The sequence below is a fragment of the Cherax quadricarinatus genome, chromosome 5, assembly GCF_038502225.1.
Source record: "Cherax quadricarinatus isolate ZL_2023a chromosome 5, ASM3850222v1, whole genome shotgun sequence".
NCBI lineage: Eukaryota > Metazoa > Arthropoda > Malacostraca > Decapoda > Parastacidae > Cherax > Cherax quadricarinatus.
Genome location: NC_091296.1, coordinates 5,507,554 through 5,533,661, shown reverse-complemented (window position 1 = coordinate 5,533,661; position 26,108 = coordinate 5,507,554). Strand labels below are relative to the sequence as shown.

General features: G+C 46.1%; 1 protein-coding gene across 5 annotated transcripts; it reads right to left on the bottom strand.

The window, feature by feature from the left end:
- Positions 1-999: 999 nt before the first annotated feature.
- Positions 1,000-21,998, bottom strand: LOC128684939 (uncharacterized). Of its 5 annotated transcripts, none has more exons than XR_008406440.1 (3): positions 21,293-21,347; positions 1,500-10,926; positions 1,000-1,419 (listed from the first exon to the last, which is right to left on the bottom strand). XR_008406440.1 is itself a non-coding variant. In XM_053771309.2 (2 exons), the coding sequence occupies exon 2, from the start codon at positions 10,498-10,500 to the stop codon at positions 8,392-8,394; it is 2,109 nt and encodes a 702-aa protein (XP_053627284.1). In that variant the 5' UTR covers positions 10,501-10,926; positions 21,921-21,998; the 3' UTR covers positions 1,000-8,391. The 5 variants fall into 5 exon arrangements, 2 of the variants coding, with proteins under 2 accessions (XP_053627284.1, XP_053627283.1); XR_011393909.1 differs by having other exon boundaries at positions 1,535-10,926; XR_008406441.1 differs by having other exon boundaries at positions 1,000-2,053; positions 2,258-10,926.
- Positions 21,999-26,108: the final 4,110 nt, after the last annotated feature.

The window sequence follows — 26,108 nt, the reverse complement described above, 5'->3', positions numbered from 1 at the left end:
AGCTATTTCTATAGTAGTAGTAACAGGCTTCTACACTAATGAACAAAACCATGCTTCAATTTTATAATTTATTAATTATAATGAGCATTTTGGTCGAGTGAGGGGAGGACCTGCCTAGCATGTGTCAGTAGACTTACTACACTGAATATGGTTATTTTCTTCAAGAACCTATAAGTGTGACTGTGTAATTAATACAAATTTAGAGTTGTCAGGGTGTATCTGGAGGCATGAGTGGCCACCTAACACTGCAAAATTATTAGTATAATCAGGGGAAAACACTAAAACTGTAAGGGCATATGAGGCAATAGGGATCGATCCAAGGGAAAGATATACCCATTTCCTTGGATCAAGAGCTCCCTCACTGCCAACAAGGCACCTCGTCGAGGACTGGAGAAGAGCTAATAATATAGTATATACTGAGTTTATACGTAGTAATCTTTTTTTGAAGTCCTGAAGTATTCTTGACTGGTGGTGAACAGGTTGCATACAACATTAATGACCCTCATGTAGTAGACTTGAAGCCCAATTAACCAAGCAACCACCCAGGAGAGGCAGAGATTGGCTAGATCAGGGGTCTCCAATCTATGGTCTGCATATGGCCCTTCTAGGAAGTGGATGCGGCCCTCATGTGAAATTATGAATTCACTTTTATGTAGATGCCACACTGGATAATGTCAACACAACCGTGCAGCCCTCATCATATATTTGACCATCAAATGTGGCCCACTTGTGTAGAAAGGTTGAGGATCACCGGGCTAACAGTAATGGAAGGCTATATGTGACTGATCTATATTCTGACGAGTTGTGATGATCAGAGTCGCAGGAGCGTACTGAACTGGCTAATGATGACCCATGTTGCAACAATAAAATGCCACATTAGTTGCATATTTTTTCCAATTACCTAACACATTATTGGTAATTCTATCAATACTATTACAATAAGTTATGTATTGATATTGTCATTCAATGTGGTTAAAGATAAAATAACACACAAGGGTGTAAGAGTAGTATAGTAAATGTTTAAATGCTTTAATAAGATGGTAAATATACATTATATGATGTACTACAAGTACACAGCAGTACCTACACTCAACCTTGTATGATGTAAGTAACAGTACCTACACTCAACCTTGTATGATGTAAGTAACAGTACCTACACTCAACCTTGTATGATGTAAGTAACAGTACCTACACTCAACCTTGTATGATGTAAGTAACAGTACCTACACTCAACCTCGTATGATGTAAGTACACTAACGGTACTTACACTCAACCTTGTATGATGTAAGTACACTAACAGTACTTACACTCAACCTTGTATGATGTAAGTAACAGTACTTACACTCAACCTTGTATGATGTAAGTAACAGTACCTACACTCAACCTTGTATGATGTAAGTAACAGTACCTACACTCAACCTTGTATGATGTAAGTACACTAACAGTACCTACACTCAACCTCGTATGATGTATGTACACTAACAGTACTTACACTCAACCTTGTATGATGTAAGTAACAGTACTTACACTCAACCTTGTATGATGTAAGTAACAGTACCTACACTCAACCTTGTATGATGTAAGTAACAGTACCTACACTCAACCTTGTATGATGTAAGTAACAGTACCTACACTCAACCTTGTATGATGTAAGTAACAGTACCTACACTCAACCTTGTATGATGTAAGTAACAGTACCTACACTCAACCTTGTATGATGTAAGTAACAGTACCTACACTCAACCTCGTATGATGTAAGTACACTAACAGTACCTACACTCAACCTCGTATGATGTAAGTACACTAACGGTACTTACACTCAACCTTGTATGATGTAAGTACACTAACAGTACTTACACTCAACCTTGTATGATGTAAGTACACTAACAGTACCTACACTCAACCTTGTATGATGTAAGTACACTAACAGTACCTACACTCAACCTTGTATGATGTAAGTACACTAACAGTACCTACACTCAACCTTGTATGATGTAAGTACACTAACAGTACCTACACTCAACCTTGTATGATGTAAGTACACTAATAGTACCTGGTATAAACCTTGGTAATAAATACCGACAAGTTGGTTTAGAAAGACACGTAAGCAAACACTATGACATATTTATTAGAAAACGTTTCGGTCCTGGGACCTTGATCACTTCTCAAAAGTGATCAAGGTCCCAGGACTAAAACGTTTTCTAATAAATATGCCATAGTGTTTGCTTACGTGTCTTTCTAAACCAACTAACAGTACCTACACTCAACCTTGTATGATGTAAGTACACAACTCTCTAAACTCAACATGTGGAAACAAACACATTTTTATAAGTTTCCTGTCTCATGCACATGACATAAAAATTAACAAACTTGTTTCCTCAACCATGCCATCTAAATTTTGAAAATGCACAACACTTGTGATTTTCATGCGACTAATGACTTTACCTCCATTACCATATTCATTAAAGAATAAAGATTTTATTTCTTTGCAAAGGTTACAATGTGTAATTACAATTTTGATTTGTTAAGTACGTACAAAGAAAGCCACTATCATGCCGGGGCATTTCAGGAATTTCACTTAAATTAAAACTTAAGTGATTATGTGAAATATCTTAGTTTGTCCTTGAATGCATTACAGTGAAACCTTCATGAAGATGAAGTACCATTCATAAGACATACTTTATGAGATGTAATCAAACATTTTACGAACTATACACAGGAGCGCCTCGTTTTACAGCACTTTTTTAAATGTAGCGGTTTTCAATTTTACCCATTCTTCATTTATTCAGATTTCCTATAATGAATATATTCACCACTCACTATAAGCTAAGGATGAAAATATTTTAAGTAATGTGTGTACTGTATATGCAATTTTTAGGCCTAGCTCTACTGCTCAATATATGATAGTGTAAATAAGTATTTAAAAGTTAAAAAAAAGTCTGATTCAATTTACAGCGATTTTCTGCCTTACAGTGGTAGATTGGAACCTAACCTCCTGTATAAGCAGGGTCCTCCTGTATATTCTTTGCATCCTCAGCATCTGCCAGGGATGCTTCCTGCCACAAGCACACAGATGGTCAATGGAAAGATATGGTTAATGGAAAGAGAACTTTTAGCCCAGAGACTAGATGACATTCCCACACTCAGAGTATTAATCTAACATTTTGCATTATTATGGGTCAGTTGGAACACAAATAGGTTTTCTAGCAGGTATAAAATATACAAATGAGATGCATTATTGCATGTGTCACAGCTCAGAAAGTCAGCCTCATAATGGCATGATGCCACATACATTTTTGCTGAAAGACAAACTATGTGATACTCTTTTTCTTTTTCCAGCGGCCCAAAAAAAGGAGGAAACACTTTCACCATCGTTCATTGTATTACTGCCATTCCAGAGATGTGCCGACATTACAACTCAGTGTCCCAGCCCCTCCTTCAGAGTGCAGGCATGTACTTCCCACCTCCAGGATTCAAGTCCATTTAATTGGTTTCCCCAAATCCCTTCCTCGCACTCCAACAGCATGTAAGGTCATTAAAACCACTTGCCTCCACTCATGCCTATCCAACATGCTTGCACATGCCTATAAGATGTCCAAGCCCCTTGCATACAAAACCACCTTTACTCCCTCCCTCCAACCTTTCCTAGGATGACCTTTACCCCCCTTCCCTCCACTACAGATTTATATTCCCTCCAAGTCATCCTGTTTTGCTCCATCCTCTCTAAATGCCCAAACCATCTCAATAACCCCTCCTTGACCATCTGGATAATACTTTGACTAACCCTTTACCTCCTCCAAGCTGCAAATTTTCTGCATAATATTCACTCCACACATTGTCCTCAGACAACATCTCCATTGCTTGCAGCCTCCTTGCTGCAACGTTTAAAACCCATGCTTCACACCCATATAAGTATGTTGGTACCACTATACTCTGGTATATTCCCTGTTCACTTCATATTTCACATACCCTTTCTCTGAAAAGTTGACTCCCAAATGCCTGAACACATTCACTTCTTCTATACTCCCTCCTAATCCGTTATCAAATCTTTCATAAGCTATTTTTTTTGTTGCTCTCATTACATTGCTCTTTGTGTTAAATGAATCCACACTCCAGTTGTGTATAAAGATGGTAGAATACAAAGTATGTTCAGCTCATGGAATGTCAAGTACATATATAAATAAGTCTGTCAGGTGCTAAAGGAGTATAGAAGTGTACTACAATGTAAATTACAGTTAAGTTGCACACATCCATGTTATATAATGTACAAAAAATGTAGGAAAACTTCAGTAAACTAATGTGAGATCTTCTGTGTTGACATCAAGCAGAAACTGCTGCTGTAAACGTAATTTAACTTTTGCATATACTACGTATTTATGTATACAGGTACGTACTTCACAATCTACATATATGTGTGTATAACACACCTGTTTGGGGTCTCTTGAATTACATTCCCTTCATTGCAATCCTCCTATAGAAGTATTATGCAATGCAAAAGACCTAGAGCAAAATCATTCTCCCACTACTGGTTTCTGTGCATGTATGTATGTATGGACATGCATGAGGCACAGGCGAGCATGTTAGATAGGAGTGAGCAGAAGCAAATAGTTTTGAGACTTGATGAGCAGTTGGAGTGTGAGCAAAGTAACATTTTATGACAAGACTGAAAAATTGGTTAGGCAGACTGGGAGTCCTAGAGGTTGAAAGTACAATGCCTGCACTCTGAAGGAGATGGGAATATTCTCTAGTTCGAAGGGGCATCTGAACTGCAGTGTCTGTGCACCTCTGGAAAAAAGTGATGGAGTGAATGATGGCAAAAGTGTTTCTTTTCCAGGTCACCCTGCCTCAGTAGGAGACAGCCAGCATTAATATAAATATATAATTATATACATACACACATTATTTATATTTTTACTTATGTTGCAGCCACTCAGAAAATGTACAGCGCTACAAATATTTGAACCAAGTACGTATATGTACAGTGTCCTTCACTTATCATGGGGATAACAAAGGTTATGATATGTCAAAATATGTACAGTATTAGTTTTTCATGACTATGTTAACATGCCTCATGAAAGGTTTGTACAATGTTATAAAAATGATAATACTGTACTGTATAGTGTATTAAAACTAGGATGATAAATTTCATACACTATACCAGCTGGTAGTGCACCCAGGTATACCAGTTGGTGGAGCACCTAGGTATACCAGTTGGTGGAGCACCTAGGTATACCAGCTGGTAGTGCACCCAGGTATACCAGCTGGTAGAGCACTCAGGTATACCAGCTGGTAGAGCACCTAGGTATACCAGCTGGTAGAGCACCCAGGTATACCAGCTGGTAGAGCACCCAGGTATACCAGCTGGTAGAGCACCTAGGTATACCAGCTGGTAGAGCACCTAGGTATACCAGCTGGTAGAGCACCTAGGTATACCAGCTGGTAGAGCACCCAGGTATACCAGCTGGTAGAGCACCTAGGTATACCAGCTGGTAGTGCACCCAGGTATACCAGCTGGTAGAGCACCCAGGTATACCAGCTGGTAGAGCACCTAGGTATACCAGCTGGTAGAGCACCCAGGTATACCAGCTGGTAGTGCACCCAGGTATACCAGCTGGTAGTGCACCCAGGTATACCAGCTGGTAGAGCACCCAGGTATACCAGCTGGTAGAGCACCCAGGTATACCAGTTGGTGGAGCACCTAGGTATACCAGCTGGTAGTGCACCCAGGTATACCAGCTGGTAGTGCACCCAGGTATACCAGCTGGTAGTGCACCCAGGTATACCAGCTGGTAGAGCACCCAGGTATACCAGCTGGTAGAGCACCCAGGTATACCAGCTGGTAGTGCACCCAGGTATACCAGCTGGTAGTGCACCCAGGTATACCAGCTGGTAGTGCACCCAGGTATACCAGCTGGTAGTGCACCCAGGTATACCAGCTGGTAGAGCACCCAGGTATACCAGTTGGTAGAGCACCCAGGTATACCAGCTGGTAGTGCACCCAGGTATACCAGCTGGTAGAGCACCCAGGTATACCAGTTGGTAGAGCACCCAGGTATACCAGCTGGTAGTGCACCCAGGTATACCAGCTGGTAGAGCACCCAGGTATACCAGCTGGTAGAGCACCCAGGTATACCAGCTGGTAGTGCACCCAGGTATACCAGCTGGTAGTGCACCCAGGTATACCAGCTGGTAGTGCACCCAGGTATACCAGCTGGTAGTGCACCCAGGTATACCAGCTGGTAGAGCACTAACACCCAGGTATCTACCCAGTGTCTCCACCATCCAGCTAACACCCAAGTATCTACCCACTTTCTCCACCTGCCAGCTAACACCCAGGTATCTACCCACTGTCTCCACCCACCAGCTAACACCCAGGTATCTACTCACTGTCTCCACCCACCTGCTAACACTCAAGTATCTATCTCACTGTCTCCACCCACCCACTAACACCCAGGTATCTACCCAGTGTCTCCACCCACCCACTAACACCCAGGTATCTACCCATTGTCTCCACCCACCAGCTAACACCCAGGTATCTACCTACTGTCTCCACCCACATGCTAACACCCAGGTATCTCCCCACTGTCTCCACCCACCTGCTAACACCCAGGTATCTACCCACTGTCTCCACCCACCAGCTAACACCCAGGTATCTACCCACTGTCTCCACCCACCAGCTAACACCCAGGTATCTACCCACTGTCTCCACCCACCAGCTAACGCCCAGGTATCTACCCAGTCTCCACCCACCAGCTAACACCCAGGTATCTACCCACTGTCTCTGCACACCAGCTAACACCCAGGTATCTGCCCACTGTCTCTGCCCACCCCACGGTTACCTGGGCCAGTGCAGCCACCATGAGCTAGCCAGTGCAGCCACCATGAGCTAGCCAGTGCAGCCACCATGAGCTAGCCAGTGCAGCCACCATGAGCTAGCCAGTGCAGCCACCATGAGCTAGCCTATACGATATGGGTATAATGACACAACATGCACAACAAGCTTTTACTGTGACTATATTTCAATTGGGGTTGAGCTTTATCCTATTATTTTTATTATTTTGCTTCTGCTTTTTTATTCTTGTTCTTCTTCTATTATTATTATTATCATCATCAACATATATACCAAACTTGTTCGCAACTTGATAAAGCTTTACCCAAGCAAAACTTAATCCAAATAAAACCTCGTCTGTATAATGGGTATTTATATCTATACCCATTTGCAATACACCTATACATCCACTACCCTACACTGAGACACACCCACCCTATCCGTAACACTCCAGAATGTTGTCAAACTATCAAAAATATAATTGAGTCAAAATGTCAAGCATTGTATTATAAAGGAATAAAAATCACAATACCATGTCTGGAACAATTTCAAAGCTAACCCACTAACTGAAAGCTGAACAATGTTCAAGATCATCCTGGACAAATTATCAAGTCCCACATCACTTAACAGTGGACCGGGATGAAATGAAACATCCTCTAAATTTCAGAAAAAAAATGGTGATAATTGAATTACTATGATTATGAAGCATGTGAATTCCAGGATTCAACTGTAGGGTGCCAACACAGGTTTGTACAATAGGCCACACCTGTGCATGTTATATGAGGAATGTGTTGTATGTTTGGTACTAAGTATTACAAATCTCCAACTGTCAACTGTGTATGAAGAAGCATTATTGGAAGAATGGTGAGCCCCAGATCCCAGCCTCCTCCTAGGCTGTATGTATAATAGTGATCCCAGGCTCCTCAGAGATATGGTCTTTACAGCATGTAGGCATTATACTGATACAGCCTCTTCAGAGACATCCCAAAGTGAAATAAATAATGCCTGTAAAAATTACACTTGTGCAACACACAAGTGTCTAACTCATCATCCTGTCTGTTCTCTGAACCATTTATCTAGTGTATACTCTGATGGACACAGTCCATTACACTCAAATATTAAGCTTGAGATAAGAGTACCTCTCTCCAAGTAGAGTGGGAAGATGATGAAATCTCACCATCATGAAAAATACAAATTCAACAGCAACTCTGACTTACATCTTTAAATTTAAGGCAGGTACTTAAGCTGCTTTAACTCAGGTTCACCACAGTGTTGTCCAAGATGTTGGTGTGCATCAGGTACCTGCCTGAGATGTCAAATGTGCTTTGGCAATTGCTGAATGTATTTCATGTCTTAAGATTTTTTGAGATGTGTTAGAGGTGTGTGGATCCTGAATTAGAGGTGTGTGAAGCAGGTTTGGGTTAGTGGGATGTGAAGCATGGTGGAGTCAGTGGTGTTGAGTAGGCTTGAGTGAGAGGCATGTGGAGGAGGCTTGGGTTAGAGGTGTTTGGAGTAGGCTTGAACTAAATATGTGTTGACTAGGTTGGCATTAGAGATGTGGATCAGAGACTATCAAAAATCTCATCCCCCACATCCACCTCCTCCTTGATGCCTATTTCACATCTAGCTCCTTCTTCCTTCACCTGCTGGTCGAGGAGGAAAAAGCTCACATCTAACATACTCGAGGATGGTGACCAACCACACAGTTTTCTTGAGGAAGATTGGTAAGGCAGTGTAACTTCCTGCCCATTTTTTCCAGCCTGTCTGCTAGGTGTAACCTTACTGATACCTTCCACTGGTCTGTCACCTGTATGCTCTTCAACTGTGACCTGTTGGGAACAGCCAGGCTCAGGCTCTGAAATAAAAAATTCTTTTGAATCAATTTGGTCTGTTAGTAGCCAAAATTCACCTGTTTCAATTGTGTCCACCAGGGGTAAATATTCATTTAAAGCCTCGGGCACCTCTGAGGGTAGGAATCTACATGCTACTGAAAGTACAGGTTCTGTTGGGGCTAGAAGTTTACCTGGAAATACAGGTATCCCTGAAAATAAAGAAACTCTTGAACCTACATTGTTACAAAAGTATGAACATCTAGTATGTTCCTCTAACTGGTTCTCACATTCATTACTATTTACAAGATATTTACATTTGGATGGATATTTACTCATATAAGGACACTGTTTAGTCACCATAAACTCACAAGTTATGGCTCCTGCTTCCTTACTGACATATATTTTTGCTTTGGCTTTCTCTGCAAAATGATATTCTTCAGTTTTGGAAGTAACTTTCAAATGCTCAATATACGATATATTGCCAGATACTACATGTTCTCCTAATTCTTCTTTCTTTGTCAATATTTGCAGATGTCCTGATCTGGCATCACTAACACTCACTGGTTCCCCAGGCAAGTGTGGCTCCACTTCTGCTGTTTTGTTAACATCTGAATAGTTTTCATCAACCAGTACAGATGAATGTATTTTTCTTCTCTTTTTAACCAAAGGAACAGTTCTTTCTGATAAATCATTCACACCTACGTTATCCAATCTAGCTGAACTTGCTAAAGAGGTTAAGTAGCTTCTTGTCTCTTCTGAACATACCAAATCTGATTTATCATCATTTTCCAGTGTATTTCCAGTTCTTTGTAGCATTAATTCAGTTGTATTTGCCCTGTGGTTCATGAGAAAGGCAGAGTCCATGGGAAAGTTGGTCCCACATTTGCTGTCTAAAACACTGCTACTGAAGATGTTACATCCTGTGAGCAGGATTGTGTTAGGACAAGTGCCAGAGTGAAGCTTCATATGGCGGTTGAGGCTGCCTCTCTCTGAAAACTTCTTTTTACAAGTTGTACATTTGTAGGGTTTCTCTCCTGTGTGAATGAAGATATGATGCCTCAAATGAGACTTTTTTATACATTTTTTATGGCAGAACTCACACTCAAGGTTCTGCTTCTTCTTTGATTTATCTGGATAATTGCTTGATGAAGCCAAATTGAGCCCATCTTCTTTCAAGAAACTATTAAAAGTGTTTTTCTCTGCAAAACTTCTACTGTGCTTTGACTTCTTTTTTTGTGTACCAGTATGACTTCTTATGTGAGATCTCAGATGGTCACTAGAAGCAAATTTCTTATCAAATATTTCACAGCTGTAAAATTTGTCACTGACATGAACAGTTTGGTGTCTATTCAAATGGCACCTTTGTGAGAATCCTTTATTACACTCTTTACAGATGTAGGGTTTTTCTCCTGTGTGAAGTCTTTTGTGTGTGGTAAGGTGAACACGCTGTGCAAACTTCTTACTACATATGTCGCACTCAAATGATTTTTCCTTGGTGTGAATTTTCTTATGCAGATAATAATTGGATCTCTGACGAAATCTCTTGAGACAGATCTCACATTCATAAGGTTTTTCACCAGTGTGTAGCCTTGAATGATTTAAGAGAGTACTCTTGTGTGCGAATGTACAACTGCACTGTGTACATGTAAATGGTTTCTCTCCAGTATGAAGCCTCATGTGACACACAATACTACTCTTTTTAGAAAAGGCTTTCCCGCACTGGAAGCACTTAAACAATTTATTGCAGCCGTGTACCTGACAATCCATTTCTAACAATCTCAACTTGTTAAAACCTTCGCCTGTCTTATCAGACAGCATCTTGGAGTTTCCAATATCCATGAGGGAATTTAATTCTTTGTAACAAAAATATATTACTAGCTTTAAACCTGTAGGCAATAAGGCAGATTGATTCCAGGCACCTCTTTGTGTTTATCTGGAGAGACATTTTGACTGTCAGATCAGACACATGACACATGCAATATATCATTCATATGCCATTAAAATTGCAGACACTCAACAAGGTTGGTCACACTAGATTATATCTCTTTTACTGCTCATCATAATCATGTTGGCATTAGTCACTGCGCCTTCACATTTCACTTATTTCAAGCTGCAATGTTACCCACTACAACATCACTACTCATCACTCAGTGTGCAGTACATTTTCACTCTTCACTTGAGTCAATATGATGTCATTCATTGCATGTACATTGTTTGGCTCTTCCATCAGTATCTCCTGGGCTTGGTAGTTCATTGAAGCTTCCCCTGTTAGGAGAAACAGAGAATAATCAGCAACAACAGCACATAAATAAGAGACAAATACAGTAGCAGTCATCACATCTATTACACTCACAGGAGTACCAGTGCATATTATTTAATATCTAATATACTGTTCATATACAGGAGGGCCCCACTTTACAACATTTCATTAATGCAGCAGTTTTCAATTATACCCATTCTTCATTTATTCAGATTTCCTATAATAAATATGTTCACCACTCACTATAAGCTAAGGAGAAAAATATTTTAAGTAATGTGTGTACTGTATATGCATTTTTTAGGCCTAGCTCTATTGCTCACTTAATATATGATAGTGTAAACATGTTATCAGGCTTTTATATGCATTTGAGAGTGAAAAAATGCTAAGGTTTCACTTTACAGCAGTTGCCCAGAACCTATCCTGCTGTATTAGTGAGACCCGCCTGTACAGGTTTAATACAACAAGAACTTTATGGATGTAAACATCTCTCAATGGTCTCTCAAATATTTATTACACATTAAAGCATAGCTACCTTTTTACTGTACAGTGGAACCTCAAAAATCGAAGCAATATTTCCCATAAGAAATAATGGAAATACAATTAATCCGTTCCAGAAACCCAAAAATATTCACACAAAAATTACATTTTATAGAGATTAATTACAGTTTTACATACAACAAATACTATAGTTTTTAATTATGTATAGTAATACATATAAAATAACATTTTTACTTACCTTTATTGAAGATTGGTGATGGCATCTGGAAGATAGGGAGGAGGAGAGAGGGAGTTGGGGTTAGTGTTGGGAAGGAGAATCCCCCTCCATGAGGACTTCAGGTAAAGCCCTCTCTGGGGTTACTTCCCTTCTCTGTCTTTTAATGCCACTAGGACCAGCTTGAGAGTCACTGGACCCATGTCTCACAAAATAACTGTCCACAGTCCTCTGTTTCTGGCACCTCTTTAACATTTCCCTAAAATGGGACATGGTTCTGTCACTGAACTTGTTGCAAAGATGGCTTGTTTCAGCTTGCTCAGGGTGGTACTTCTGCACAAACATTTGGACATCATTCCACTTGGCACAAATCTCCTTAATCTTTGAAGAAGGCGCCTCATCCACTCCCTATGTTAACACCTTTCGCAACATCAGCTTCCTTGATTTGTTCTTTCTTTGACAGGATAGAACCGATGGTCGACTTGTTTTTCCCATACATCCTGGCAAGCTCAACAAGTCTCACACCACTCTCATACTTCTGTATTATTTCCTTCTTCACATCTATGGTGTTTCTCACTTTCTTTACCACTGGGGTACCACTAGCAAGTTTCTTTGGGCCCATGGCAGCTTATTTCACAGTCCCACAAGCACTAAACACAACGAAATAATCATAAAATGTGTGAATGAGAGCGCAGGTTAGTGTTCACTCAAGCATAAACAAAGCTAGACTGCTCACGGCGCCTGCGCGGGGACGCGGACAGAGCGGGCGGCAGACGGGTCCCGTACCCGGTGGTCCGAAAATAGGGGCGCGTTCGATAATAGGGACACAATTTGTTCGAAAAAATGGTCCTATTTTCGAAATGTTCGATATGTGATACGTTCAATTTTTGAGGTTCCACTGTACATATAATTGTACTTGCTGCATAAGAATAGTCTATGTCTAACTCTTAACTAGACTTTAAGCATTAGCATTAGTTTGCCTGCAATGTATTGCATACTAGTGGTTTTCTTTTATGCCTCACAATGTTTTATTAAATGTAAACTACATTATTTTTATACCCATAAGAAGAATAAAAATTTGAATCTGAATTTGAATACGTATATGGTCAGCAGCCTCTTGCATCCAGACATTGTAAACTTCTCTCCAGTTTGCAGCTTATTTGTATATTATTCTAAACATGGTATTGTGACTTCTTGTTCTTTATACATACATGCATACATACCAGGACCCCAATGGAAATACCAGGACCCCAATGGAAATACAAGGACCCCAATGGAAATTCAAGGACCCCAACGGAAATACAAGGACCCCAACAGAAATACAAGGACCCCAATGGAAATACAAGGACCCCAACGGAAATACAAGGACTCCAGCAGAAATACAAGGACCCTGCAGAAATACAAGGACCCCAGTGGAAATACAAGGACCCCAGTGGAAATACAAGGACCCCAGTGGAAATACAAGGACCCCAATGGAAATACAAGGACCCCAATGGAAATACAAGGACCCTAATGGAAATACAAGGACCCTAATGGAAATACAATGACCCCAATGGAAATACAAGGACCCCAATGGAAATACAACGACCCCAATGGAAATACAAGGACCGCAATGGAAATAAGTCACTTTGTCTGACTTTTCTGGGTTATCCTGGTGGATAATCTATATACATACTGCTATGTACGATAATTTATGTAACTGTATTTATGTGTACCTGTACCTGAATAAACTTCCATCCATCTACATGTACACCCATCCTCCCTCTCTCATTTTCAATATTCCTTTTCCTCTTCTGCACTTTCCCTCCCTATCAGCTTCATTGTCCCTCCCTTGCCCCTCCAGCCTCCCTCCTCACCTTCAACCTTCTGTCTACCTGCTTCCACCTTCCATCACTATCACTTTATTTATGTTCCTGCCTTCTTGCTGTTATTGTCTTTTTTTCCTTTCCTTTCACCCTCCCCCTCTCACCTTCACCCTCCCTCTCACCTTCAATACCTCTCTCACCTTCAACCTCCTCCTCTCACCTTCACCCTCTCTCTCACCTTCACCCTCTCTCTCACCTTCACCCTCCTCTCACCTTCAACCTTCCCCTCTCACTTTCACCCTCCCTATCACCTTCACCCTCCCTCTCACCTTCAACCCCCCTCCTCTCACCTTTACCCTCCCTCTCACCTTCACCCTCTCTCTCACCTTCATCCTCTCTCTCACCTTCACCCTCCTCCTCTCACCTTCAACCTTCCCCTCTCACCTTCACCCCCCCCTCTATCATTCGCCCTCCCTATCACCTTTAACCTCCGCCTCTCGCCTTCAACCTCCCTCTCAACATCAATCTCCCCCTTTCACCTTCACCCTTCCTCTCTCACCTTCACCCTCCCCTCCCTCTCACCTTCACCCTCCTCCTCTCACCTTCAACCATCCCCTCTCACCTTCACCCCCCCCTCTATCATTCGCCCTCCCTATCACCTTTAACCTCCGCCTCTCACCTTCAACCTCCCTCTCAACATCAATCTCCCCCTTTCACCTTCACCCTTCCTCTCTCACCTTCACCCTCCCCTCCCTCTCACCTTCACCCTCCCTCTCACTTTCACCCTCCCTTTCACTTTCACCCTCCCTCTCACTTTCAACCTCCTCTCACTTTCAACCTCCTCTCACTTTCACCCTCCTCTCACCTTCACCACCCCTCTCACCTTCACCCTGCCCCTCTCACCTTCACCCTCCCTCCCACCTGCCCCATCCCTCCCTCTCACCTACACATTTCCTCCCTCTCCCCTACACATTCCCTCCCTCTCGCCTACACACTGCCTCCTTCTCACCTACACCTTCCCTCCCTCTCACCTGCACCTTCCCTCCCTCTCACCTGCACCTTCCCTCCCTCTCACATACACATTCCCTCCCTCTCACCTGCACACAGCCTTGCTCTCACCTGCACCTTCCCTCCCTCTCACCTGCACACAGCCTTGCTCTCACCTGCACCTTCCCTCCCTCTCACATACATCTTCCTTCTCTCTCACACATCCCTTCCCTCCCTCTCACCTGCACCCACCCTCCCTCCCTCTCACCTACACCCTCCCTCCCTCTCACATACACCTTCCCTCCCTCTCACCTACACCATCCGTCCCTCTCACGTCTCCCACCTTCCTTCCCTCTCACATACACCCTCCCTCCCTCTTACCTGCATCCTCCCTCTCTCTCACCTACACTTTGCCTCCCTCTCAAATACACCTTCCCTCCCTCTCACCTGCACCCTCTCTCCCTCTCACCTGCACCCTCCCTCCCTCTCACCTGCACCCTCCCTCCCTCTCACCTGCACCCTCCCTCCCTCTCACATACACCTTTCTTCCCTCTCACATACACCTTCCCTCCCTCTCACACACTCCTTCCCTCCCTCTCACCTCCACCCTCCCTCCCTCTCACCTCCACCCTCCCTCCCTCTCACATACACCTTCCTTCCCTCTCACATACACCTTTCTTCCCTCTCACATACACCTTTCTTCCCTCTCATATACACCTTCCCTCCCTCTCACACGAGTGGGATACTAAAATCCCATACAACTCAGTGTTCAGTGAGCCATTACCCAGACCAAGGGTCAACATTCCAAATGAATTCTTTATGAAAGACCCAAAAATCTCTGATATTATCCTAAACCCACGAGACATTGAAAAGGCAATGAATGACATGTCCATGCACTCTGCCCCAGGCCCAGATGGCTCATGGAACTCCATGTTCATCAAGAACTGCAAGAAGCCCCTGTCATGTGCCTTCAGCATTCTATGGAGAGAGAGCATGGACACAGGGGTCATTCCACACACACTAAAAACAACAGACATAGCCTCACTCTACAAAGGTGGCAGTAAAGCAATTGCTAAGAACTACAGACCAACAGAACTAACATCCCATATCATAAAAATTTTTGAAAGGGTTCTAAAAAGCAAGACTGTCAACCACCTAGCTACCCATCAGTTACACAACCCAGGGCAACACGGGTTTAGAGAAGGTCGCTCCTGCCTGTCCCAGCTACTGGACCACTATGACAAGGTCCTGGATGCTGCAGAGTATAAATAAAATACAGATGTAGTATTGACAGACTTTGCAAAAGCTTTCGACAAGTGTGACCATGGTGTAACAGCACACAAAATGCGTGATAAAGGAATAATGGGAAAAGTTGGTAGATGGATCTACAACTTCCTGACAAATAGAACACAAAGAGTAATAGTAAACAGAGTAAACTCTCAGGCAGCTACAGTGAAAAGCTCTGTTCCACAAGGCACAGTACTCGCTCCCATTCTATTCCTCATCTTCATATCTGACATAGACAGAGACGTAAGCCATAGCTCCGTGTCTTCCTTTGTGGATGACACCCGAGTTGATATGACAGTGTCCTCCATTGAAGACACCACATGACTCCAAGTGGACATCAACCAAATCTTCAAATGGGCCACTCAAAACAATATAAAGTTCAATGAAAAGAAATTTCAACTACTCAGATATGGAAAACTTGAGGAAATTAAAACTGTATCAGGGTATACAACAAATTCTAACCATACAACAGAGCAAAAAAAGTAATGTGAAGGACCTGGGAGTGATAATGTCAGAGGATCTCACCTTCAAAGATCACAACAATGTATCTACTGCATCTGCTAAGAAAATGATAGGATGGATAATGAGAACATTCAAAACTAGGGACGCCAAGCCCATGATGATTCTCTTCAAATCGCTTATTCTCTCTAGGCTGGAATACTGCTGTACACTAACTGCCCCTTTCAAGGCTGGTGAAATTACTGACCTGAAGAGTGTACAAAGAACTTTCGTGGCACACAAGTATGATAAGGCACCTAAATTACTGAGAATGGTTGAAGTCCCTTGATTTGTATTCCCTGGAAAGCAGCCAAGAGAGATACATGATAATATACATTTTCAAAATTCTAGAAAGATTAGTACCAAACTTGCACACAAAAATCACTCCCTATGAAAGCAAAAGACTCAGCAGGAGATGTGACATTCCCCCAATGAAAAGAGGTGCCACGAGCACACCAAGAGACAACACAATAAGTGGCAGGGGGCCCAAGACTGTTCAACCGCCTCCCAGCATACATGAGGGGGATTACCAATAAACCCCTGGCTGTCTTCAAGAAGGCACTGGATAGGCACCTAAAGTCAGTACCTGACCAGTCGGGCTGTGGTTCCTAAGTCAGTTTGCATGTGGCCAGCAGTAACAGCCTGGTTGATCAGACCCTGATCCACCACGAGGCCTGGTCTCAGACCAACCCGTTGGGGCACTAACCCCCGAAACCCTCTCCAGGTATACTCCAAGGAAACAACTTTTCTCCCTCTCACCTGCACCCTCCCTCCCTCTCACCTGCACCTTCCTTTCCTCTCACCTGCACCTTCCTTTCCTCTCACCTGCACCTTCCCTTCCTCTCATCTGCACCTTCCCTTTCTCTCACCTGCACCCTCCCTCTCTCTCACCTGCACCTTCCCTCCCTCTCACCAACATCTTCCCCCTCCCTTCCTTTTACCATACCTCCCCTTCACTTTAACCCTTCTTCCCTCTCATTTTCACTCTCCTTCACCTTCACCCTTCCTCCCTCTCACTTTCACTCTCCTTCCCCCTCCCCTTCAACCCCTCATCTCCACATTCATTCCCTCTCACCTTTAACCTCTCTCATCACCTTCACCCTACCTTCCTCTATCACCCTCCCTCCATCTCACCAGCACCCTCCCTCACTCCCTCTCACCTGGCACCCTCCCTCACTTCCTCTCACCTGGCACCCTCCCTCACTCCCACTCACCTGGCACCCTTCCTCACTCCCTCTCACCTGGCACCCTCCCTCACTCCATCTCACCTGGCTCCCTACCTCACTCCCTCTCACCTGGCACCCTCCCTCCCTCCCACACACCTGGCACCCTCCCTCACTCCCTCTCACCTGGCACCCTCCCTCACTCCCTCTCACCTGGCACCCTCCCTCACTCCCTCTCACCTGGCACCCTCCCTCACTCCCTCTCACCTGGCACCCTCCCTCACTCCCTCTCACTTGCACCCTCCCTCACTCCTTCTCACCTGGCACCCTCCCTCTCACTTGCACCCTCCCTCACTCCCTCTCACCTGCACCCTCCCTCACTCCCTCTCACCTGCACCCTCCCTCACTCCCTCTCACCTGCACCCTCCCTCACTCCCTCTCACCTGCCAGCCTCCCTCACTCCCTCTCACCTGCACCCTCCTTCCCTTTCAAATGAATCCTCCCTCCTTCCCTCACACATGCACCCTCTCTCCCTCCCTCTCACCTTCACCCTACCTCCCTCCCTCCCTCTCACCTGCACCCTACCTCCCTCCCTCCCTCTCACCTGCACCCTACCTCCCTCCCTCTCACCTGCACCCTCCTTCACTCCCTCTCACCTGCACCCTCCCTCCCAAATGCACCCTCCCTCCTTCCCTCTCACCTGCACCCTCCCCCTTCCCTCTCACCTGCACCCTCCCTCCTTCCCTCTCACATGCACCCTCCCTCCCTCCCTCTCAAATGCACCCTCCCTCCCTCTCACTTGCACCCTCCCTCCTTCCCTCTCACATGCACCCTCCCTCTCTCTCACCTGCACCCTCCCTCTCACCTGCACCCTCCCTCTCACCTGCACCTTCCCTCTCACCTGCACCCTCCCTCTCACCTGCACCCTCCCTCCTTCTCACCTGCACCCTCCCTCTCAAATGCACCCTCCCTCTCACCTTCACCCTCCCTCTCTCCCTCTCAAATGCACCATCTCTCTCTCTCTCTCTCTCTCTCACACACACACACATGCACCCTCCCTCTCACCTGCACCCTCCCTCCTTCCCTCTCACCTGCACCCTCCCTCCTTCCCTCTCACCTGCACCCTCCTTCCTTCCCTCTCACCTGCACCCTCCCTACTTCCCTCTCACCTGCACCCTCCCTCCTTCCCTCTCACCTGCACCCTCCCTCCTTCCCTCTCACCTACACCCTCACTCCTTTCCTCTCACATGCACCCTCCCTCCTTCCCTCTCACATGCACCCTCCCTCTCACATGCACCCTCTCTCTCACCTGCATCCTCTCTCTCACCTGCACCCTCCCTCTCACCTGCACCCTCCCTTTCACATGCACTCTCCTTCCCTCTCACTTGCACCCTCCCTTTCGCATGCACCCTCCCTCCATCTCACCTGCACCCTCCCTCCCTCCCTCCCTCTCAAATGCACCCTCCCTCCTTCCCTCTCACCTGCACCCTCCCTCCTTTCCTCTCACCTGCACCCTCCCTCCTTCCCTCTCACCTGCACCCTCCCTCCTTCCCTCTCTCCTGCACCCTCCCTCCTTCCCTCTCACCTGCACCCTCCCCCCTCCCCTCTCACCTGCACCCTTCCTCCTTCCCTCTCACATGCACCCACCCTCCCTCCTTCCCTCTCACATGCACCCTCCCTCCTTCCCTCTCGCAGGCACCCTCCCTCCTTCCCTCTCACCTGCACCCTCCCTCCTTCCCTCTCACCTGCACCCTCCCTCCTTCCCTCTCACCTGCACCCTCCCTCCTTCCGTCTCACCTGCACCCTCCCTCCTTCCCTCTCACCTGCACCCTCCCTCCTTCCCTCTCACCTGCACCCAACCTCCTAACCTCTAACCTGCACCCTCCCTCCTTCCCTCTCACCTGCACCCTCCCTCCTTCCCTCTCACCTGCACCCTCCCTCCTTCCCTCTCACCTGCACCCTCCCTCCTTCCCTCTCACCTGCACCCTCCCTCCTTCCCTCTCACCTGCACCCTCCCTCCTTCCCTCTCACCTGCACCCTCCCTCCTTCCCTCTCACCTGCACCCTCCCTCCTTCCCTCTCACCTGCACCCTCCCTCCTTCCCTCTCACCTGCACCCTCCCTCCATCCCACTCACCTGCACCCTCCCTCCCTCTCACCTGCACCCTCTCTCCCTCCCTCTCACCTGCAACTTCCCTCCTTCCCTCTCACCTGCACCCTCCCTCCCTCTCACCTGCACCCTCCCTCCTTCCCTCTCACATGCACCCTCCCTCCTTCCCTCTCACATGCACCCTCCCTCCTTCCCTCTTACATGCACCCTCCCTCCTTCCCTCTCACATGCACCCTCCCTCCTTCCCTCTCACCTGCACCCTCCCTCCTTCCCTCTCACCTGCACCCTCCCTCCCTCTCACCTGCACCCTCCTTCCTTCCCTCTCACCTGCACCCTCCCTCCTTTCCTCTCACCTGCACCCTCCCTCCTTCCCTCTCACATGCACCCTCCCTCCTTCCCTCTTACATGCACCCTCCCTCCTTCCCTCTCACCTGCACCCTCCCTCCCTCCCTCCCTCTCACCTGCACCCTCCCTCCTTCCCTCTCACCTGCACCCTCCCTCCTTCCCTCTCACCTGCACCCTCCCTCCTTCCCTCTCACCTGCACCCTTCCTCCCTCCCTCTCACCTGCACCCTCCCTCCTTCCCTCTCACATGCACCCTCCCTCCTTCCCTCTTACATGCACCCTCCCTCCTTCCCTCTCACATGCACCCTCCCTCCTTCCCTCTCACCTGCACCCTCCCTCCTTCCCTCTCACCTGCACCCTCCCTCCCTCTCACCTGCACCCTCCTTCCTTCCCTCTCACTTGCACCCTCCCTCCTTTCCTCTCACCTGCACCCTCCCTCCTTTCCTCTCACCTGCACCCTCCTTCCTTCCCTCTCACCTGCACCCTCCCTCCTTCCCTCTCACCTGCACCCTCCCTCCTTCCCTCTCACCTGCACCCTCCCTCCTTCCCTCTCACCTGCACCCTCCCTCCTTCCCTCCCTCCTTCCCTCTTCTGTATAGTCCTTGTGGCTTAGCGCTTCTTTTTGATTATAATAATAATAATCCTTCCCTCTCACCTGCACCCTCCCTCCTTTCCTCTCACCTGCACCCTCCCTCCTTCCCTCTCACCTGCACCCTCCCTCTCACATGCACCCTCCCTCCTTCCCTCTCACATGCACCCTCCCTCCTTCCCTCTCACATGCACCCTCCCTCCTTCCCTCTCACCTGCACCCTCCCTCCTTCCCTCTCACCTGCACCCTCCCTCCTTTCCTCTCACCTGCACCCTCCCTCCTTCCCTCTCACCTGCACCCTCCCTCACACATGCACCCTCCCTCCGTCCCTCTCACATGCACCCTACCTCCTTCCCTCTCACATGCACCCTCCCTCCTTCCCTCTCACCTGCACCCTCCCTCCTTCCTTCTCACCTGCACCCTCACTCCCTCCCTCTCACCTGCACCCTCCCTCCTTCCCTCTCACCTGCACCCTCCCTCCTTCCCTCTCACATGCACCCTCCCTCCTTCCCTCTCACATGCACCCTCCCTCCTTCCCTCTCACCTGCACCCTCACTCCCTCCCTCTCACCTGCACCCTCTCTACCTTCCTTCTTCATCTTCACCTTTATCCTTCCACCACCCTTCCTCTCAACTTCACCCTCTCTCCTCCTCAGCTTCACCGTCCCTTTCCCCTCGCCCCTCACATTCACCCACCCTCCCCACACCATCCCTCCTTTTCACCTTCACCCAGTCACCTTCATCCTCCCTCCCTCCCCCGTCCTTCCCTCAAGCCTCGTACGGTTAATCTCTCACGTCTCCTTCATCACCCTCACACTTTACTTCACCAGCAGAGTAGCATAATAAAGCATTTTAGTGCTAGTAATAAAGAATATTTACCTGACCAACCTCCCTCACACCTTCACTCCATCCCTCTTGTTTACCTCACTCACACCTACCAACTCAACCTCCATCATCAACCCACTATAATCTATTTTTATGTTTCATTATTCACTTTATAAGATAAAACCTACTTATATTTTTCCTAGTTAATGTTTCTCGAGTTTTGTTTACATTTTTCAAGTTGAAAAATAATAGAGCAAAATGTTATTTTGAATTTAATTCATGTTGGTTATTCTGGTTAGAAAATAATTCGTTACTTTGTAAAATTGTTAATAAATTGATGTTAAGTGAGAGTTGATGAGGCTGCAGCGGCCTCAACTCAAACAAGAAGAAAATTATTCATAACCCTGGTATTAAAATGTGCTACAATTGTCAAAAATAGTTATATAAGAGGAGCCCTTGGTTGGGGACCATGGGGATCCCTGGGGACCTCGGGCCATAGGGGGATCATGGGTATTCAGGGGCCAAAGAGGGTCCTGGAGTAATGGGGGTCCTGGAGCCCTGGGGCCCGTGGGGGGGGCCTTCACATGTATCACATTGTGCTACACTCAACTTTGAACGCAACTCATACTGTTAATTGCACAACACTTCGTCCTGTTTTTTATTCTTTCGTTCAAACTCTCACATTTACACTTCTGGAGGAGTGTTGAAGCGGCTGTAATGACGGTGGTGAGGGAGGGACGCAGCGAGGTGTGATCCGAGGAAAGTTAGCTCCTCTTCCTAGGATCAAGAACTCCTCAGCAGCTCCAGGGTAACCACCTAGCTGAGTTATAGTTCAGTAGTTAGTGATCATTATCAGTGTTGTCGTCACCTCAGCCTCGAGTTTTCATATTTACAACACTGTACTCACCTAATTGTGGTTGCAGGGGTCGGGTCACAGCTCCTGGCCCCCGCCTCTTCACTGGTCGCTACTGATGTATTATACCCGCTCTTCAATTAGTTTTTTCAATTACAATGAAAGGAGATATACTAGAAATAAGGTAAGCTGAGCTATTTACATTAACATTAAAGACAGGATCAGATCACAGTAATTATGTACATGCATGTTAGCTATGCGAGAAGTCACAAGGTACCTTTCTGTAGCTTTATTCATTAGGTACATTTCTGTTGCTTCATTTATTAGGTACCTTTCTGTAGCTACATTTACTAGGTACCTTACTGTAGCAATATTCATTAGGTACCTTTCCATAGCTTCATTCATTACCTGGAGTTTAGCTGGAGAGAGTTCCGGGGGTCAACGCCCCCGCGGCCCGGTCTGTGACCAGGCCTCCTGGTGGATCAGAGCCTGATCAACCAGGCTGTTACTGCTGGCTGCACGCAAACCAACGTACGAGCCACAGCCCGGCTGGTCAGGAACCGACTTTAGGTGCTTGTCCAGTGCCAGCTTGAAGACTGCCAGGGGTCTGTTGGTAATCCCCCTTATGTATGCTGGGAGGCAGTTGAACAGTCTCGGGCCCCTGACACTTGTGTAAGAAAGGTATAAAATACCGACAATATGAAAGTTAAGACACATGTGCAACATCTGGATATCTTTATTGTAGACGTTTCGCCATCCAGTGGCTTTATCAATACAGATTCTAGGACATAATAGGAAGACAGTAGAACTATATACAAAAGATGAGGTAATCAGTCCCTCGGCCTTGGAGTTAGTGTTCACAGCATCGTGGTGGAGGAGAATCTGGAGCAAAGGCAAGAAGACTGACGTTTATATAGGCGTCAGTGGAAGGGACGGGCAGCAGACGAGGGCAGTCACTGGTAGGCGGGATTCCCCAGTGGAAGTAGGTCCTTCCCAAAGAGATGGGTTAGTTGCAGCAGCCGTGAAGAAGGTCTTGTAGATGTCCTCTGAACCAAGATTCCATGATGTTGCAGTGTCTGACAAGTTGTGTAAGAAAGGTATAAAATACCGACAATATGAAAGTTAAGACACTTATTGTATGGTCTCTTAACGTGCTAGTGACACCCCTGCTTTTCATTGGGGGGATGTTGCATCGTCTGCCAAGTCTTTCGCTTTCGTAGTGAGTGATTTTCGTGTGCAAGTTCGGTACTAGTCCCTCTAGGATTTTCCAGGTGTATATAATCATGTATCTCTCCCGCCTGCGTTCCAGGGAATACAGGTTCAGGAACCTCAAGTGCTCCCAGTAATTGAGGTGTTTTATCTCCGTTATGCGCGCCATGAAGGTTCTCTGTACATTTTCTAGGTCAGCAATTTCACCTGCCTTGAAAGGTGCTGTTAGTGTGCAGCAATATTCCAGCCTAGATAGAACAAGTGACCTGAAGAGTGTCATCATGGGCTTGGCCTCCCTAGTTTTGAAGGTTCTCATTATCCATCCTGTCATTTTTCTAGCAGATGCGATTGATACAATGTTATGGTCCTTGAAGGTGAGATCCTCCGACATGATCACTCCCAGGTCTTTGACGTTGGTGTTTCGCTCTATTTTGTGGCCAGAATTTGTTTTGTACTCTGATGAAGATTTAATTTCCTCGTGTTTACCATATCTGAGTAATTGAAATTTTTCATCGTTGAACTTCATATTGTTTTCTGCAGCCCACTGAAAGATTCGGTTGATGTCCGCCTGGAGCCTTGCAGTGTCTGCAATGGAAGACACTGTCATGCAGATTCGGGTGTCATCTGCAAAGGAAGACACGGTGCTGTGGCTGACATCCTTGTCTATGTCAGATATGAGGATGAGGAACAAGATGGGAGCGAGTACTGTGCCTTGTGGAACAGAGCTTTTCACCGTAGCTGCCTCGGACTTTACTCTGTTTACTACTCTCTGTGTTCTGTTAGTGAGGAAATTATAGATCCATCGACCGACTTTTCCTGTTATTCTTTTAGCACGCATTTTGTGCGCTATTACGCCATGGTCACACTTGTCGAAGGCTTTTGCAAAGTCTGTATATATTACATCTGCATTATTTTTGTCTTCTAGTGCATTTAGGACCTTGTCATAGTGATCCAATAGTTGAGACAGACAGGAGCGACCTGTTCTAAACCCATGTTGCCCTGGGTTGTGTTACTGATGGGTTTCTAGATGGGTGGTGATCTTGCTTCTTAGGACCCTTTCAAAGATTTTTATGATATGGGATGTTAGTGGTATTGGTCGTTCTTTGCTGTTGCTTTACTGCCCCCTTTGTGGAGTGGGGCTATGTCTGTTGTTTTTAGTAACTGTGGGACGACCCCCGTGTCCATGCTCCCTCTCCATAGGATGGAAAAGGCTCGTGATAGGGGCTTCTTGCAGTTCTTGATGAACACGGTACCTTTCTATATACCTGGAGTATACCTGGAGTATACCTGGAGAGAGTTTCGGGGGGCAACGCCATTGCGGTCCAGTCTGTGACCAGGCCTCATGGTGGATCAGGGCCTGATCAACCAGGTTGTTACTGCTGGCCGCACGTAAACCGACGTAGGAATCACAGCCCTGCTGATCAGGTACTGACTTTAGGTGCCTGTCCAGCGCCTTATTGAGAGCAGATAGGGTTTTTGATGACAGCCAGGCCTTGAAGGAGGCCAGGGGCTTTGAAGGCAGCAGCCAGGAGTCTTGAAGACAGCCAGGGGCTTTGAACGCAGCAGCTAGGGGTCTTGGACGCAGCCAGGGGCCTTGAAGACAACCAGGAGTCTTGAAGGCAGCCCGGAGCCTTGAAGACAGCCAGGGGTCTTGAAGGCAGCCAGGGGACTTGAAGACACCCAGGGGTCTTGAAGTCAGCAGCCAGGGGTCTTGAAGACAGTACCCAGGGGTCTTGAAGGCAGCCAGGGGCCTTGAAGACAGCCAGGGATATTGAAAATAACCAGGGCTCTAGAAGACAGCCAGGGGTCTGGGGTTTATTGGTAATCCCCCTTATGTATGCTGGGAGGCAGTTTAACAGTCTTGGGCCCCGGACACTTACTGTATTGTCTCTCAGTGTACTCGTGGCGCCGCTGCTTTTCATCGGGGGAATGTTGCATCTCCTGCCGAGTCTTATGCTTTCATAGGGAGTGATTTTTTTGTGCGCAGATTTGGGACTAGTTCCTCTAGGATTTGTAGTCTGTCTTAATTTTTTGTTGAGGCAGAGTACCATGTATGAGACGCAAGTATATTCGTGCTTCAGTGACGCAATCCTAACCTTGTTTCAGTGACGCAGTCCTGTCCTTGCTTCAGTGACGCAATCCTATCCTTGTTTCAGTGACGCAGTCTTATCCTTCAGTGACGAAGTCCTATCCTTGCTTGAGTGACGCAGTCCTATCCTTGCATGAGTGACGCAGTCCTATCCTTGCTTGAGTGACGCAGTCCTATCCTTGTTTGAGTGACGCAGTCCTATCCTTGCTTGAGTGACGCAGTCCTATCCTTGCTTGAGTGACGCAGTCCTATCCTTGCTTGAGTGACGCAGTCCTATCCTTGCTTGAGTGACGCAGTCCTATCCTTGCTTGAGTGACGCAGTCCTATCCTTGCTTGAGTGACGCAGTCCTATTCTTGGCTTCATATCAAGAAGTATAAATAATAGGAGTCCTCAAGTTGTTCTTCAACTCTATATATCCTTGGTTAAACCTCATTTAGATTATGCTGCACAGTTTTGGTCACCGTATTACAGAATGGATATAAATGCTCTGGAAAACATACAAAGGAGGATGACAAAGTTGATCCCATGTATCAGAAACCTTGTGCAAGAAAGGTATAAAATACCGACAATATGAAAGTTAAAACACATGTGCAACATCTGGATATCTTTATTGTAGACGTTTCGCCATCCAGTGGCTTTATCAATACAGATTCTAGGACATAATAGGAAGACAGTAGAACTATATACAAAAGATGAGGTAATCAGTCCCTCAGCCTTG

Excerpts from the sequence above, each read along its gene's own strand:
- LOC128684939 (XM_053771309.2), bottom strand. The coding sequence starts at position 10,500 with ATGGATATTGGAAACTCCAAGATGCTGTCTGATAAGACAGGCGAAGGT.